Here is a 17,077-nt window from a genome sequence, read left to right as displayed (position 1 = left end):
CAGGGATCCCCAGACCAAGAGGCTGTATGTTCCGTAAGTTGTTTGCCAGTCAGTCAGCTGGTGGGCCTCTGCCACTCTCCTCTCCCAATCCACCCGCTTTGTCAGAGCAGGCCTTCATGTGTCTATTGTGACAGATGCCTCCAAAATGGGCTGGGGCACACATTTTGAAGTTCTCAACCTCAATGACAGAAAGATGCCTCAAGAGGCAACGCATCATATCAACTACCTGGAACTTATGGACTTATTCAAGGCTCTAAAAGGCTTTCATGTGCAGATTATGATGGACAGTACATCTGCAAAAAGCCTATATAAACTGCCAAGGTGGCACAAGGTCTCACTCCTTACTGGGTCTGGCCCTAAACATCTGGAACTGGACACTTCACTACAGGATTCACCTCTTCACCACCACATTTCAGGTCAAAAGAATGTGCGGGCAGATCAGCTGAGCGGGACCCAGTTGCTCTCACACAAATAGCAGTTACACCCTATGGTTGCAAAGAAACTGTTCAGACTTTGGGGACATTTTCAAGTGGATCTCTTTGCCAGCAATGCCAATCATCAATGCCCCTTAGTCTTCTCCAGAGCTGGTCTCAGTTGGGACTCCTTGACGGATGCCTTTGCAGTCTCCCAGAACCATTGATACCTTGGATCCTACAAAAGATAGAGACAGACAAAGCAGACTGCATATTCATAATGCCTTGAAGCTGAGATGCCACTGGTTCCCTTCACATTCATATGCTTATCCAACCATCCAGTGCTTCTATCCCAACAACATGGCAGGCTGCTCCATCTAGACCTGTCCAACCTCTGATTGACAGCTTGGAGAATTTGACTGCCTGGTTGCAAGATGTGTTAAAGGTACTATCAGTTTCTCAGAAGCCATCCACTATTTATTTCTATACTGCCAAGTGGAAGCAGTTCTACTCTGGAATATCAGATCTTAGTTCAACCCCATTGCACACAATACTCCATCATCTGTTGTCGCTGAAGAAGTCAGGCCTTTCTATTTTATTGTTAGATTTCTATACTGCCTTTCATTAAAACAATCACAAGGTGGTTCTGTGTCTTCCATAAGGGTGCATCCCACAGCCATTGCTGCTCACTGGTCATCCAAGAGTTCCACTTCTCCCTTCTCTTTTCTTCCTATAGGAAATCATCTGCACTTTTCTTGGCATACGGACAAACTTGTAAGGGCCAACAGGCCTCTTCTCAATTCATTTCTGTCTGGATCGTCCACACCATCAATCTTGCCTACTAACTGACTTCCTTCACTCCCCCATCAGGGCTCAAGGCTCACTCTACTAGGGCCGTAGCCACATTGATGGCCTTTAACAAAGGACTGTCACTGGACTCCATCGGCCAGGCTGCAACCTGGGCCACTCCCACATCTTTCGTCACACATGCTCTCAGTGTCAAAGCATGCAGAGACTCTGCTTTTGGGAGGACAGTACTACAATCAGTTTTTACCTGAATTGTCTCTGGCTCCACCTTCTACCTTCATTGCCTCTATTGTCTCTGCCCCCCACCTCCAGTGATGACACAAGCTTGCAATGATCCCATCTGTGTGATGGACAGAGACCACCCAGAAAAACTTCAGGTTGCTTACCTGTAACTGGGGTTCTTCTGGTGAGCATCTGTCCATTCACACACCTGCTCAGCCTCCCTGCTGCAGAGTGCTGTGGTGACGGACTCCGAAACTAAGGGGGAAAGGGCTGGTCACATGACCTCAGAGTACAAGGGGAGGAGCTACCATATATCTATAGGAGAGAAAAGCTTGGAAAGCTCCTGGCCTACTCTTCACACAAGTGCAAAGCCCTTCTGTGTGAATGGACAGATGACCACCAGAAGAACCCCAGTTACAGGTAAGCAACCTGAAGTTCTTCATATTGTTTGAAAAATGCAACAGACTTTCTAGAAATATTACACAATGGCCCAAATTAGCAATCTTATTTAAAAAAAAAATTAGTCCCATCTTTGTAATTCCCCAGTCTAGCTGTTGAAGCTCCACAGAGTGTTAGAATATCTGGATGTGACCACAGAAGAAAGTGCTGTGTTCTACCATCTGCAATCTGGCCATAGAAAACATGTTACTTCAGTTCTTGCTCATTTGCTCTGGCTTCCTATTCATTTCTGAGCCCAGTCATGCTGATTATAATCGTGAAAGCCCTCAATGGCCTTTGGTTCCAGTGGAAGTACCTCAGGGCAATACTCTGCTGTCCTGGTTTTAGACTTTTTCGATAGTATATATTCTTCTGCATTTTTGTAAATCAATGGTTTTTGACACAAAAGTTGTGTTTCTCGATTACAAATTAGTAATTACCTTTCCTATCAATTAGACAGAAGAATTTTTAAACTGTTGGACATAATAGGCAAATTGTGAGGCCTCAACAGCAAGAGACAGACATTTGCCAAAGGATGTGCAATCTCTTCTGTGCCTGTCCCCTAGGGCTGGAAAGATCCTACCTGCTTCAGGTGCCTGGAAACTCCATGCTGTCATTTATGCATTAGAAAACGTTTCTATTAGCTCTGTTCAGACCAAAACACTTATAAGGGATTTTGAAATGTTTTTCCAGTCCTTTGTCCCAGTGCTTGCATTGAACCAATCAGAGGCAGCTTGCCATCTAACTTTTCCCAGTCATTGCAACACAGGAGATTGCATATCCCATCCTTTAGGCTGGTTGTCAATGTGAGTACTTCACTGGATTGTTGGTTCTGGGTTGTGTGTGTGTGTCTTTGGAAACTTCTGCCTCTACAGAAGCCCGCATGCTGTGGGATCATGCTGTCCTGTATACTTTTCCCTCAGGCCAGGACAGAGAGTAAGCAGCATCCCCTGCGCGACCCCACCTATCTTCCCTTTGTTATTTGATGAAGTTCTGAGAGCTACTTTGTTCACAGAATCCTTTTCCAGCTGACTGAGTTGTTTTGGGGTAATGTAATTGTTGCTGAATATCCAAAATGTTTTTCTCCACAGCATGTCTCTTGTTGACATGCTGTGGGGAAAAACATTTTGGACACCCTGCAACCAGTAACACTGAAGTTGTCCCAGCACTTGAACACTTTAAAAATGCCTTTATTTTCACTAAGTAAGCACATGTCTTGTGATAGGCAGTGCTGTGTAGAAGATTATTGAGTGAGTGTTGCTATTGGAAAGTGCCAGCAGCATCCATGCAGTAGATGAAATACAGGTGAAACTCGGAAAATTAGAATATCGTGCAAAAGTCCATTAATTTCAGTAATGCAAATTAAAAGATGAAACTGATATATGAGACAGACGCATTACATGCAAAGCGAGATAAGTCAAGCCTTAATTTGTTATAATTGTGATGATCATGGCGTACAGCTCATGAAAACCCCAAATCCACAATCTCAGAAAATTAGAATATTACATGGAACCAAGAAGACAAGGATTGAAGAATAGAACAATATCGGACCTCTGAAAAGTATAAGCATGCATATGTATTCACTACTTGGTTTGGGCCCCTTTTGCAGCAATTACTGCCTCAATGCGGCGTGGCACGGATGCTATCAGCCTGTGGCACTGATGAGGTATTATGGAAGACCAGGATGCTTCATTAGCGGCCTTCAGCAATTCTGCATTGTTTGGTCTCATGTCTCTCATCCTTCTCTTGGCAATGCCCCATAGATTCTCTATGGGGTCAGGTCAGGCGAGTTTGCTGGCCAATCAAGCACAGTACACTGTATACTTTTCAGAGGTCCGATATTGTTCTATTCTTCAATCCTTGTCTTATTGGTTCCATGTAATATTCTAATTTTCTGAGATTGTGGATTTGGGGTTTTCATGAGCTGTACGCCATGATCATCACAATTATAACAAATTAAGGCTTGACTTATCTCGCTTTGCATGTAATGCGTCTGTCTCATATATCAGTTTCACCTTTTAATTTGCATTACTGAAATTAATGGACTTTTGCACGATATTCTAATTTTCCGAGTTTCACCTGTACATGCATCCAGCTCTATCCCTGCAATTTTCTTACTTATACTACTACTGATTCTTATGAGTTCTTCCAGGCACTGTGCTCCCTCTTCTGCACTCCAGCATGGCACATTCTTTTCAAAACAAAACTGTAACACCAGCAATCTTCCAAAGCAATTCTCCATCATTTTTATTTTTCTTGTTTACTTTGGAGGGGCAGTTCTCATTTTTAGTTCTTTGAAGGAGAGCTGATCTATTGGTAGCAAGCATGACTTGTCCCCTTAGCTAAGCAAGGTCCCTGGTTGCATATGAATGGGAGACGATGTGTGAGCACTGTAAGATATTCCCCTTAGGAGCCGCTCTGGGAAGAGCATCTAGGTTCCAAGTTCCCTCCCTGGCATCTCCAAGATAGGGCTGAAATAGATTCCTGCCTGCAACCTTGGAGAAGCTGCTGCCAGTCTGTGTAGACAATACTGAGCTAGATGGACCAGTGGTCTGACTCAGTATATGGCAGCTCCCTATGCTCCTATGAGGTTTCTGTTTGTACTATTATTAGCCTACTTTTCCTTAAGGAAAGTAAGCTTGTGAGATCACCCAGTATTCCGTGTGTGTGTGTGTGTGTGTGTGCACGCGTGTGCGTGTCTGCCCATCAACTTTGCAATGCCTGGACCAATATGACCCAAATTGGTTACATTTGTAGGGACACCTCAGTGGTGTAGTTAGTGATGATGTCATTCATGGCAATTCAAGATGACAGATGCATGAACATTTGAGGTGCAACTGGGCTAATTTGTGGAGTGCCTAACCAATTTGAACCAAATTTACTACATGTGTAGGGACACAGGGACAGCTCAAGGGTGTATTTTGTAATGGTGTTATCCACCATGATTCAAGATGGCGGACGGTTGAAGCACTCATAGGCTAACTTATGGACTGCCCAACCAATTTGAACCAAATTTGGTACAGTTGTAGTGAGTGACACATAGTGACCACTCAGTGGCGTAGTTTGTGGTGGTGGTGGTGGTGGTGATGTAATCTACCACAATTCAAGAGGGCATTTGTGTGAACATTTAAGGCTGAAGTGGGTTAATTTGTGAGGATGGTAATTATCAATTAAGATTATAGTGAAATGAAAGTAAGCAGATTAGTTGTTGTTGTTAGTTTTATTTACTTACTTACTTACTTACTTACTTACTTAATTATTTATTTATTGTTTACACAGTCAGACAGGTGTTATTGACTGGTTTGTTTTATCCAGACAATGAGTCCTTCCCAAGGACCTGGGATGGCTGAATTTTATCATCAATACTGTTGGTTATTATAGATATCATCGCAAGATATAGGCTGTTCCCAGTAAAGCTGCTTTTTGTAATTGGCTGATGGTGATTTCTGTGGCCCCTATGGTGTTGAGGTGCTCTTCAAGGTCTTTTGGAACTGCACCCAGGGCGCCAATTACCACTGGGATTATTTTGGTCTTTTTCTGCCACAGCCTTTCAATTTCAATTTGTAGATCTTTGTATTTGGTGATTTTTTTTATTTCTTTTTCTTCTATTCTGCTATCCCCTGGTATTGCTATGTCGATTATTTTGGCTTGTTTTTCTTTCTTCTCAACTACAGTTATATCTGGTGTATTGTGTGGCAGATGTTTGTCTGTTTGTAGTGAGAAGTCCCATAATATTTTTGCATCTTCATTTTCTTCAACTTTTTCAATTTTATGGTCCCACCAATGTTTGGCTACAGGTAGCTTGTATTTTTTGCAGATGTTCCAGTGTATCATCCCTGCTACCTTGTCATGCCTTTGTTTGTAGTCAGTCTGTGCAATCTTCTTACAACAGCTGATCAGGTGGTCCACGGTTTCATCTGCTTCTTTACAAAGGCGGCACTTGCTGCTTGTTATGGATTTTTCTACTTTTGCTCTTATTGCATTTGTTCTTAGTGCCTGTTCTTGTGCAGCCAGTATTAAACCCTCTGTTTCTTTCTTCAAGTTGCCATTTTTAAGCCATTGCCAGGTCTTGGTGATGTCTGATTTTCCACTTATATTGTGCAAATATTGACCATGCAGGGGCTTATTTCCCCATTTTTCTGCTCAGTTCTTGACTTGTTCTTTCTTGTAGGCCTGCTTTGTTTCATTGGTGTTGAATAGTTTCGCGTTCTTGACCATTTGAAGTGCATCTTCTTCACTGTCCCTTATATATTCTTCAAGGCCTCTTTTCTCCTCCTCTACTGTTTGATGGACTTGCAGCATTCCTCTTCCACCTGAGCTGCGAGGGAGGTAGAGCCTATCTACATCACTGCGGGGGTGCAGAGCATGCTTGATGGTCATGATTTTCCTGGTCTTACGATCTAGCGTCTCTAGCTCTGCCTGGGTCCAGTCTATTATTCCTGCAGTGTATCTAATCACAGGTATAGCCCAGGTGTTTATGGCTTGTATGATGTTCCCACCATTGAGTTTGGACTTGAGGATTTTTCTGACTCTCCTGATGTATTCACTTCCAATTTTTCTTTTAACTTCAGTGTGTGCGATGTTATCAGCCTGGAGAATGCCCAAGTATTTGTAAGGTTCTTTCTCTTCCAGGTTCTTGATCTTGCTTCCATTGGGCAGTTCTATTCCTTCTGTTTTTCTTATTTTCCCTCTGTTCATTATTAATGCAGCACACTTGTCTAGTCCAAACTCCATTGCTATATCGCTACTGAATATACGGACAGTGTTTAGCAGTGATTCGATTTCTGACTGGGACTTTCCATACAACTTCAGATTATCCATGTACAGCAGATGGTTGATTTTACTGGATGTTTTAGATGTTTGGTATCCGAGGCTTGTTTTGATTAGTATTTGTGAAAGTGGGGTCATGGCGATTACAAACAACAGAGGGGATAGTGAGTCCCCTTGGAAAATGCCTCTTCTAATGCTAACCTGTCCAAGTGCCTCACCATTGATTGTTAACTGTGTACTCCACATGCTCATTGCTTTTTTAATAAATATCTGAATGTTTTTGCTGACACCAGTTGTTTCTAAACATTTTAGTATCCATGTGTGAGGCAATGAATCGAAGGCTTTCTTGTAGTCAATCCATTCAACACTTAGATTGGTTTTTCTTCTCTTGCAGTTTTCTAAAATCATTTTGTCAATCAGCAGCTGGTCTTTTGTGCCTCTGGTGTTCGGGCAATTTCCTTTCTGTTCAACTGGAAGCTGTTTGTTAGTTAATAAGTGTTGCATGACTTCATCTGCTATTATTCCAGTTAATAATTTGAACATGGTTGGCAGGCAGGTTATCAGTCTATTACTTGGAACTAAACCTTTTGCTGGGTCTTTCATAATGAGATGAGTTTTCCCAGTTGTTAGCCATTGTTCAATATCACTGCCTTTCATAATGTGATTGAACTGTTTTGATAGTTGTTTATGAAGACTTGTTAGGTGTTTAAGCCAGAAGCCATGCAGTTCATCGTCGCCTGGCGCAGTCCAATTTTTAATTTTCTTTGCTCTTTGACTTATTAATTCTGGTGTTATTATTAGATCTTGCATTTGTTGGTAACATTTTTTGACCTCTTTCATCCAGCCTGCTTTTTTATTATAATCTATTGGATTTCCCATAATTTCTGCCAGAATTGCACTGTTTCTTCTTTATTTGGTGTTTCTAGGTTTCTTGCAGTTTCTCCTTCTATGCTTTGGTAGCAACGTCTCTGATTCAACTGGAATTGGAGATTCTGCCTGTGTTGTTTAGTTCTGACTTAATATCTGCTAATCTTCTTTGACACTGCTGTTATTTGCTGCTTTATTATTTCCAGGACTTCTCTAATTTTCCTTGAATCTAGGTGGTATTTTTGGATCAGATACTGTTTGGTGTTTTCATTCTTCAGCTTCTTGTCTTTCATATCTTTCAATTTACTAGCATCTGATCTAAGCCTGGAGATTTTATTTTCTAATCTAATCATCCATTTAGGTGATGTACTGCTTTCTTTTTTTACAGGTCCACTGATCTTATATCCAAGCTCTTGTGTTGTTATTGCTATTATTGTTGTTGTTATTATTATTGTTGTTGTTGTTATTTGGATTTCTATTCTGCCCTTCCAAAAATGGCTCAGGGCGGTTAACACAGAGAAATAATAAATAAATAAGATGGATCAGAACATCCATCTTGCCAGAACAATGTATTTATATGTCATTCTGCAGCCTACATTGACTCCCAAAGTACTTATAATTAAAAACCATATACAGTTAGAGATATATTGGTGTGGAAGACATTGGCTGACATTCAGACTAAATTGCTCATTCCCATTGAAATTATTAATTAATTGTAAATATTCCTTATTTTAATTAGTTACATGAGTAACTTAGTCTGGCTGTCAGCAAATCTTTTCAGGCCTTTGGCAGTTAATGATACAGTACAGGTTCCAGGCTCTTTCTAGAGGGAGGGTGTAGAAGGAGCAACAAATGCACTTAGGGGATGGCTGATGGTAAACCAAGACTTACTTAAGCTGCGGCTACTGCTACTACTAGCATTCTTGTTTTTCCCAATGTTTTTCACAGCATCAAGCCATTAAAATTTCCAGGATAACTTTCAACAGTCATCTGGAGATTGATATTGATTCCTTAAGACTTCAGGCCAGTAATGGACAGCTGGCAACCCACCGGATCAGCCCTTTGTTTATTTTTTGTTGTTTCATTAACAATAACACCACAGAGCTGGCTAGCAGGCTGCCCTGCTAGCCCACCAGCAGCTCTCCAACCCATTACATGAGGAAAGGAAGTAGAAACAGGATATCAGTACTCTGACTCTGAAATCCAGTTTCACCCTAAGGGTGGGGGTGGATGGGAATCTGTGGTGTTCAGGCCCTAAGAGCTTAGCAAAGGTCATCTTGGGAAAGTTTAGGGACCTCTAGTTTAACATGTTTGTCATATGCTCCTTGGTAGCCAGTTCCATTTGCAGATAATTCAACTTACAGCAAGCTAATATATTCGGTTGAATGTCTCCCCTTATTCTTTTCATTTATGCAAATAAATCCTGAAAGCAAAACCATATCTGTTTTGCTGCCAGAGGTATAGCTATAATTAAGCTGATGGGTTCAAAGAACCCGGGACCCCAGCTCCACCCCTCCCTATTTTCTTCATTATCTCCCTCACTCAGGGGGGCCTCTGGGGGGAGGGACGAACACGGGCCACCTCTCCCCCTGGTTGCTGCAGTAAGCATCTGTCAAAAGGCCAAAAACTGTGCTTGCCTATAGAAAATGAAACCACTCGCATACTTCATCTTGTGTTTGTAGCTAGTTGTTTTCTCTTTAATGTCTCCTGCCATACATTTCAACTTCAAGGCACACTTCAATAAATGCTCATTACTTACATGTACTCTGCTTTTTTACATTAAGACATTACTTACATGTACAGTACTCTGCTTTTTTGCACCAAGTACAAGCAAACATTTCCCCAAGAGGTAATTATTAGTATAAACTCTCTTTCTTGGATGTGCTAAAGTATTGTATACATTCCAAGAGATCTGCTTGTTTGAAACAGTAAACCATTTACCTATGCTTGACTGAACTTTAGCATATAAAGTGTTCTTTCAGTCAAATTTGGTTTCAAAACAGCAGAGAAGACTTCCTGGTTATACATCTTTGTTGTTCTGTATATAACTTTTAACTGAAAATCAAGACACAAACAACATGATTCTTTTTATCCAGTTTACTTTTAAAATTGGCTTAAAACTTCTGAATGGGCATGAAAGAGGCTTTTTAAAGCTGAATTGCTTTCAACATACATGCTGTATTTGTTCTCAACAGAGCAGATTTCCACTTTACTTAAGAAGTAAATACACTTATATTTACTTAGGAAGTAAATATACACTTATTTGCAGCAGTAAACACTGTAAAATGTGGAAGCACAGGCTTATAAATGTGCAGGGGCCATGCACTATGAAGCCATGACCATCCAGGCTTCTCTGCCTATGTCCATCAATGTTTATATGTTTATAAACATGTCTCTTGCCTTCATGCTTGACAATGTTTCTGCTACAAACACTAGCTTTATAATGCAGCAAACAAACTTGAATTAGCCCCTTGGTGCTTTATTTTATGATTATGTAATAGGGTGTGTCTGCCTGGGAAATGTTTGCTCTCTCTCATACTTGATCAACATTCACATGTCTGTATTGGTGGTGTTAAAGCTTCCCCACCCCCTCATTATCATGAGGGCATCATAGGTTGAATACCAGATTTCATGTACAAGTCACATGAAATCTGGTATTCAACCCATGATGCCCTCATGATAATGAGGGGATCAGGAAGCTTGAACACTACCAATATAGACATGTGAATGTTGATCAAATATGAGAGAGCAAACACATCCTATTGCATGATCATAAAATAAAGCACTAAGGGGCTAATTCAGGTTTGCTGAGAGTATGCCTTTCGTACTCTCAAATGAGAGAGTTTTGATATATACTGAATGAGAGGCATACTCTCAAATAACTGTACATTCGTAAGACATATTGTAGTAACAAATCTATGTGTAGGCTAGAACATGTCAACTGAAGTACTAAATTATTGTTGTTCTCTGTGCTGCATCCCACATTTATTCACTTATTTGAGAACAGTTCAGTCACATGACACTGCCATGAGCTGATAATGCTTCCTTTTCCCTACTCTCCTACAGAAACGCCTATGTGGTACTCTGTAAACAAAATTCATGTTCTTCAATCTTTTTTTCTTTATTTTATTAAAAAATATTACTTCGTATGTTTATTTCAAGGGTTTTCTAATTTACTACAGCTTAGATAAGTGCAATTTGGAGAGATGCTTTTCTGTAGTGATTGCCTAAAGGTAATTTTGTGGTCCATGGATGCTTTCTGATAATTATCTAAAATGTAACAGATACAGGCTGTTGGCTGCTGTAAGTGAAGTAATATGATTATGCTATGGGAAGTGGGGGTGGGTGGTACAGAACTGAGTATTCTTTCAACCCAGTTAAAACCGAGTGTGTGGGCTATGAGCTTCAAACTTCAGAGTTGGAAAAGAACTTGGGCTAATCCATTTCAGCCCTTGCACAGAAGCAAATTCATTGATACTCAAACATTTCTGAAACAGTTAGCATATTTAATCTTCCTTAGAGCAGTATTGCAAATAGGTCGATCAAAATTACTAGCCCACAATTGTATTATCAGCCTTCCTACTCAATATATCATTTATTTTTATATTGACACAGTGTTCACTTGGCAAGGAGGTTATTACAGCTAGAAAAGCAAAACTCATTGCTTACAAAAGACCTGGAACATCACAAGGAACAAGGAACCCAGATTTCACAAGAGGTATAGTATTCCCAACAAAAAAACAAATTTTAAGAAGCTATGCATATTGAACTGACAACATTTCATCATTGTAAGCAGTGTTTTTGTGTATTATTTGACAATGGAGAAAAACACATTCATGCATAAATTTCCAGAGCAATTTATATTGTATTAAAGCAGAGATCAAAAGGCAGATTACTTTGCAGACTAAACAAAAACGCAGACTAGACAGATAAGTCTCTTTTCTGAATAGTGAAAGAACTAGCAAAACTGGTTCAATGTTCTTGAGGTATTTGATGTTTTCATGTAATACTGCAGGTTTTTATACAGTTGTTTTCAGATTCTTTATCCACTGAGGTACACTTACCTGAAAACTCTCCAGTATCCAAAATACTCAGCCTCCTGAGATGTTAAGCATACAAAACTCCTTAATTTCTGACATCACTGTAAAACAACAGAATTATTCTGGACTTTCACTTATTTCTTTTTTTTAAAGAACTTACCTTTTAACTGAAATTTTATAGAGAACTACTATTTGGAAATATAGTTTGATAAATTACCATACAGCAAAAACCATTCATTCTGGATCTAGCTGATTAAGAATATTTTGAAACATTACTTTCCTATATTCATACTGTAGTCTAAGCCCCCTTATAGACATATTGTAGAGTATACAATAGTGTTTACTCCACTATTAGATACTTAGTGGAGTATCTATATGTCTGTAGGGAGTAAGCACTATTAGTATACTCCTTATAGACATATTGAGGAGTATGCAGTAACAATGAGCTTTTCTTTATTTGGATTTTATATAATAGCTTTTCAACAATAATATTACTAGAGCAGTTTAGAAGTTAAAACAAAAAGCAATAAAAATGATAATAAAATACACACAACACAAAATGGCAGCAGATAAGAGCAACATTAAAAAGCATCATAACCATTCTGAGATTATTCTGAAAGGGTGGAGGACAGGTTTTTGCCCTCCCTTCAACTGCATACTCAAGTGCAGTGCTTTATTTTTGCCCATGGGAGTAAATAACAAATATTTGCTTACATCGGTTTACATCATTGAGATGGGATTGAACCGCCACTGTGCCCCCTGATTACCTAGCCATCAAGATTAGAACCTGCTTCTAACTGCATAACCCCATCCTGAGTTCTGTTGCTTGACCACGTTAGAACATTGGTCTTCAGCTAGTGGGTCAGAACCTTGACCACATATTAGTGTCATCACCATTATTTTTAAGGGGTTTCGTCTGGATTTCTTTTTTTAAGAGGAGAAGATGGGAGGAGAGAAAGAGAGGATGGCAAACAGATGCAAAGGAGGATAGAGTTTCTTTAATATCTGTTGGAGGAAAAGGTTTGGATTGTACATGCAAAAAAAATCCCTTTCTATAAAATTACTACAAATATAAGAATCCTGCCCTTTTAGTAACCATAAAGAGGGGGGAAACTGTTATGGTAAACACATTAGGTCTCATGTTACAGTTGAGATTAAATGTAGACCTTGAATCTATGAAGGCTGAAGCCAACTGTGCTAGAGTGTGGCAAATAACTGTTGGGAAATAACTTTGTAAGGTTATAAATACATATATGTACACACACAAAAGGTTTTTCCGCTGTGCTGGAGCTTATCATTGATGAGTTGTATAATGAGCATGCTCGAGAGACAGGACTGTAGATTTGCAGATTAACTTCCTGCTGCCAGGAGGCGCCCATATCCCCGTTCCAGTCCTGTCTTGTTTAAAATAGCAGATCACGGAGAGAGCTCTCTACAATTGCTAATTTGCCTTATGCTTTATGCCTAGCCTTCCCCCCTTTTTCTCTGGGCTGTTCAATTTTTCTCCTTCACCCTACTTCCCTTTCTTAGATTATGCGAACCGGAATGGCTCCAACTCTGCGCCTGGACATTGAGCACTCAAGACTAACAGCCAAAGTTTATTCCAGTTCCGTTCAGGATACAGTACTGGCCTCCCGCTGCCCCTCCACTCAAATAATTTATCAGGCAACGTGGTCAGCTTTTTCCAGATGATATCTTGGGAAACAACATGAATCCTCTTTCCATAGGAGTTGCAGAGGTCCTTGTCTTTTCTTACAGAGGTCCATGTCTTTCTGGCATGAACCTACAGTTGTGCTCAAATACCCTTAAACGTCAGGCATCTGCCCTTAGAATTTACTCATTTATGAATAAATTAAAAAACACCGGTCCGAGTACAGATCCTGGGGGAGCCCACTTCCTACTTCCCTCCATTGTGAAAACTCTCCATTTATCCCTACCCTCTGTTTCCTGTCTTTCAACCAGTTGGCAATCCACACATGTACTTGTCCCCTTATCCCATGACTGCTAAGTTTTCTCAGGAGTCTTTGATGAGGAACTTTGTCGAAAGCTTTTTGGAAGTCCAGGTATACTATGTCAACTGGATCACCTTGATCCATACACCTGTTGACACTCTCAAAGAACTCCAAAAGGGTTGTGAGGCAAGATTTACCTTTGCAGAAGCCATGCTGGTTCACTCCCAGCAGGGCCTGTTCTATGTGCTTCACAGTTTTATCCTTGAGAGTGCTTTCCATCAATTTGCCAGGAACCAGACGTTAAGCTAACCAGCCTGTAATTTCCTGGATCGCCCCTGGATCCCTATTTGAAAATTGGTGTTACATTTGCTACTTTCCAGTCCTCCAGTTGTAGTCCGGTCCATCCCCAATTGCAGGGATGTTATATATTTTTGCAAGGAGGTTGGCAATTTCACATTTGAATTGCTTAAGGACTCTTGGATAGATGCCATCTGGTCCTGGTGATTTGCTAGTTTTCAGTTTTCCCAGACAGTTTAGAACATCATCTCTTGTCACGTCTATCTGACTCAGTTCTTTAGCCTCCGTCCCCGAAAAGCCTGGTTCAGGAACAGGTATATGCTCAGTATCCTCTGCCACGAAAACAGATGCAAAGAACTCATTTAGCTTCTCTGCAACCTCCCTATCTTCCTTAATAACCCCTTTCACTCCTTCATTGTCTAACGGTCCAACTGGCAGGTTTCCTGCTTCTGATGTCTTTAAATAATTTTTTGTTATTCCCCTTGATGCTTTTAGCTAAATGTTCCTCAAACTCTCTTTTCGCCTCCCTTATTGTTGCCTTGCATTTCTTTTGCCAGAGTCTGTGTTCCTTTCTGTTCTTTTCATTTGGGCAGGCCTTCCAAATTCTGAAGCAAGTCTTCTTCCCTTTTATAGCTTCTTTGACAGTACCTGTTAGCAATGCTGGCATCCTCCTGGTCTTGGTGGTACCTTTCCTCCTTTTTGGTATACATTCTAACTGGGCTTCTGGTATAGTGGTTTTCAGTAAACATGCATTCTGGAGCGAAGTGATTTTCCTTATTTTCTCTTTCAGCTTTCTTTTCACCAGACTCCTCATTTTGGAGAAGTTTCCTCTTCTGAAATTCAAAGTGTCTGTGTTAGACCTCCTTGGTGATTCTCTCCCCAGATGTATGCTGAATTTGATCACACTATGGTCACTGTTCCCTAAAGGGTTGATGACACTGACATCATGTACCAGGTCCTGGGTGCCACTCAAGATTAAGTCCAAGGTCATCTTCTCTCTGGTTGGTTCCATGACCAACTGTTCTAGGGCAGTCATTCAGCGTATCTAGAAATTTGTCGTCTTTGTCATTACCTGACTGTGAATTTACTCAGTCTGTGTGTGGATAATTGAAGTCACCCATTATTACTGCCCTACATCTCCTTGATGCCTCCCTGATTTCCTCTTGCAACCCCCAGTCAGCGTTTTGATCCAGAGAGCAATAGCATGTCCCCAGTAGCACATTTCCTTTCAGGCCTTGTATTGTCACCCAAAGGGATTCTGTGGAGGACTCTGGTCCTCCTAGGTTTTCTAAATTTATTCTATCCCTTCTTTAACATACAGTGCTACTCCACCTCCAAGGCACCCCTCCCTGTCCTTTCTATAGAGTTTATATCCAGCGATAACAGTGTCCCACTGGTTCTCATTGTTCCATCATCTTTCTGTTATGCCCACTATCTCTATTTCTTCATTAGCAACCAAGCACTCCAGCTTGCCCATCTTGGCTTAGAGGCTTCTGGCACTGGCATATAAGCACCTGTACACTGAATCTCTTACCTGGTGTATGCTATTTTTCTTTTGGCTCTACATAATTTGACTATTTGACCAGCTAGCACAGCCTTCTGCCTGCTCTTTATGCAGTTCTATTCCGTTCCCTTCTGTTTTATCTGAATCTTTTACACCCTCGCACCTTAAAGTATGGCATTTGCCGAAACAGATACTGCCCAGCTCCTGTCTGCAGTTCCCCAGGCATCATTTTAAAAGCTGCTCTACAACCTTTTTTATTTTAAACACCAGCAGTCTGGTTCCATCTTGGTTCAAGTGCAGACTATCCCTTTTGTACAGGCTTTGCTTGCCCCAAAATGTACACCAGTGCCTAACAAATCTAGACCCCTCCTCCCAACACCAATGTCTCATCCACACATTGAGACTCCTCAGCTCTGCCTGCCTCGCTGAACCTGCTTGTGGAACAGGTAGCATTTTTGAGAATGTTACTTTGGGGGTCCTGGATTTCAATACACTACCTATCAGCCTAAATTTGGCTTCCAGGGCCTCCCGACTAAATTTCCCCACATTGCTGGTGCCAACGTGCACCACGACAGCTGGCTCCTCCCCTGCGCTGCCTAACAGCCTATCTAGAGGCTGCGTGATGTCCACAAACTTGTTCCCTCAGAGCCAGGAGCTCCTTGCACCGAGCACACACCCATGACTTCTGCCCATGGAGCAAATAGTCATACTTGCGACACTCTGTGCAATACACTGGGAAGTGCCACCTCCCCTGCTGGCTTTCTATCTTCATAACTGGTTTTCTTGGCTTCTTAAAGTATTTAGAGATTGTTTATTAGAAAGTTAGGTCTTAAATGTATTGGTCAGCTATTTAACTGTTCGAACTTCCTTTCTCAAGTATATGAAGGAGGGAGTAGTACTTACCTTCTCTTTCCACTGGGCTCCTTGTGATCGAGGGGACTCGTTTTAGGCTCCCCCACACACTTCCCCGCTAAACTCCACGTGAAACTCCAATGCCCTGTTGCTATCCCTGTTCACTAAGTTCTGGGGCCTTAACCTTGTTTATAGAGACTAGGCTTCAAACTGAGACACAGGAATCTGGCTCACAGGAATGTGCCCCCTACCACCAAGTGTGACTCACTACAGCCCTTGCTGACTCCTCCAGGCAGGGAAAAACAACAACTAAATTCCACAGATCCCCCAATGCAAGCCTTGACAAATGCTAGCTCTGGCAAGAAACACACACACACACACACAAACACACGCCACTCTTTGCTACAGTACCGGAACTGGGATATAGGCACCTCCTGGTGGCAGGAAGTTAATCTGCAAATCTACAGTCCTGTCTCTCGAGCATGCTCAGTATCCAACCCATCAGTGATGAGCTCTTGACACAGGGGAAAGTAACCCTTCATGGTAAGAACCAATGTTCATTTTCAAACATAAATTCTATGCAGCTGCTAGAAATCCTTTCTCCCCTAATCTGAAATTTTCAGAGTATGTGGAGATGGAACTCCCAGATTCTTCTGCACTCAGTCTGTTGGGCTCCTGCCACTGCTAAAGCCACCCCCTCCTTTCCCTAATCAAAGGATTTTTAATTGTCATGCTGAGTTGTTGTTGTAAGCATACAACCCTGATCAAGTGTTAATGCATTTTACACTGCCAGAAAGTACAACAGAAGACTAACCCAAACCACAGCACTTTCTTGCCTGGTGAAGTCTATGACAACTTTAGAAGGTGTTAAGCACCAATAAATGAAAGCTGATAATAGTAGTGCAAAGAAATATG

The 17,077-nt window shown here is 41.1% G+C and overlaps 1 protein-coding gene across 4 annotated transcripts in view; it reads left to right on the top strand.

Annotated features, from left to right (window-relative positions):
• PIBF1 (progesterone immunomodulatory binding factor 1) overlaps window positions 1–17,077 on the top strand; it is a 178,423-nt gene that overhangs the window by 137,737 nt on the left and 23,609 nt on the right. For all 4 annotated transcript variants that reach the window (XM_053307224.1, XM_053307225.1, XM_053307227.1 and 1 more), the window contains exon 14: window positions 11,133–11,235. In XM_053307224.1, coding sequence (XP_053163199.1) covers window positions 11,133–11,235 — 103 coding nt within the window. The remainder of the gene's footprint in view (window positions 1–11,132; window positions 11,236–17,077) is intronic.

Source organism: Hemicordylus capensis, chromosome 3, assembly GCF_027244095.1.
Source record: "Hemicordylus capensis ecotype Gifberg chromosome 3, rHemCap1.1.pri, whole genome shotgun sequence".
Taxonomy (NCBI): domain Eukaryota; kingdom Metazoa; phylum Chordata; class Lepidosauria; order Squamata; family Cordylidae; genus Hemicordylus; species Hemicordylus capensis.
This window is presented reverse-complemented; position numbering and strand designations above follow the sequence as displayed.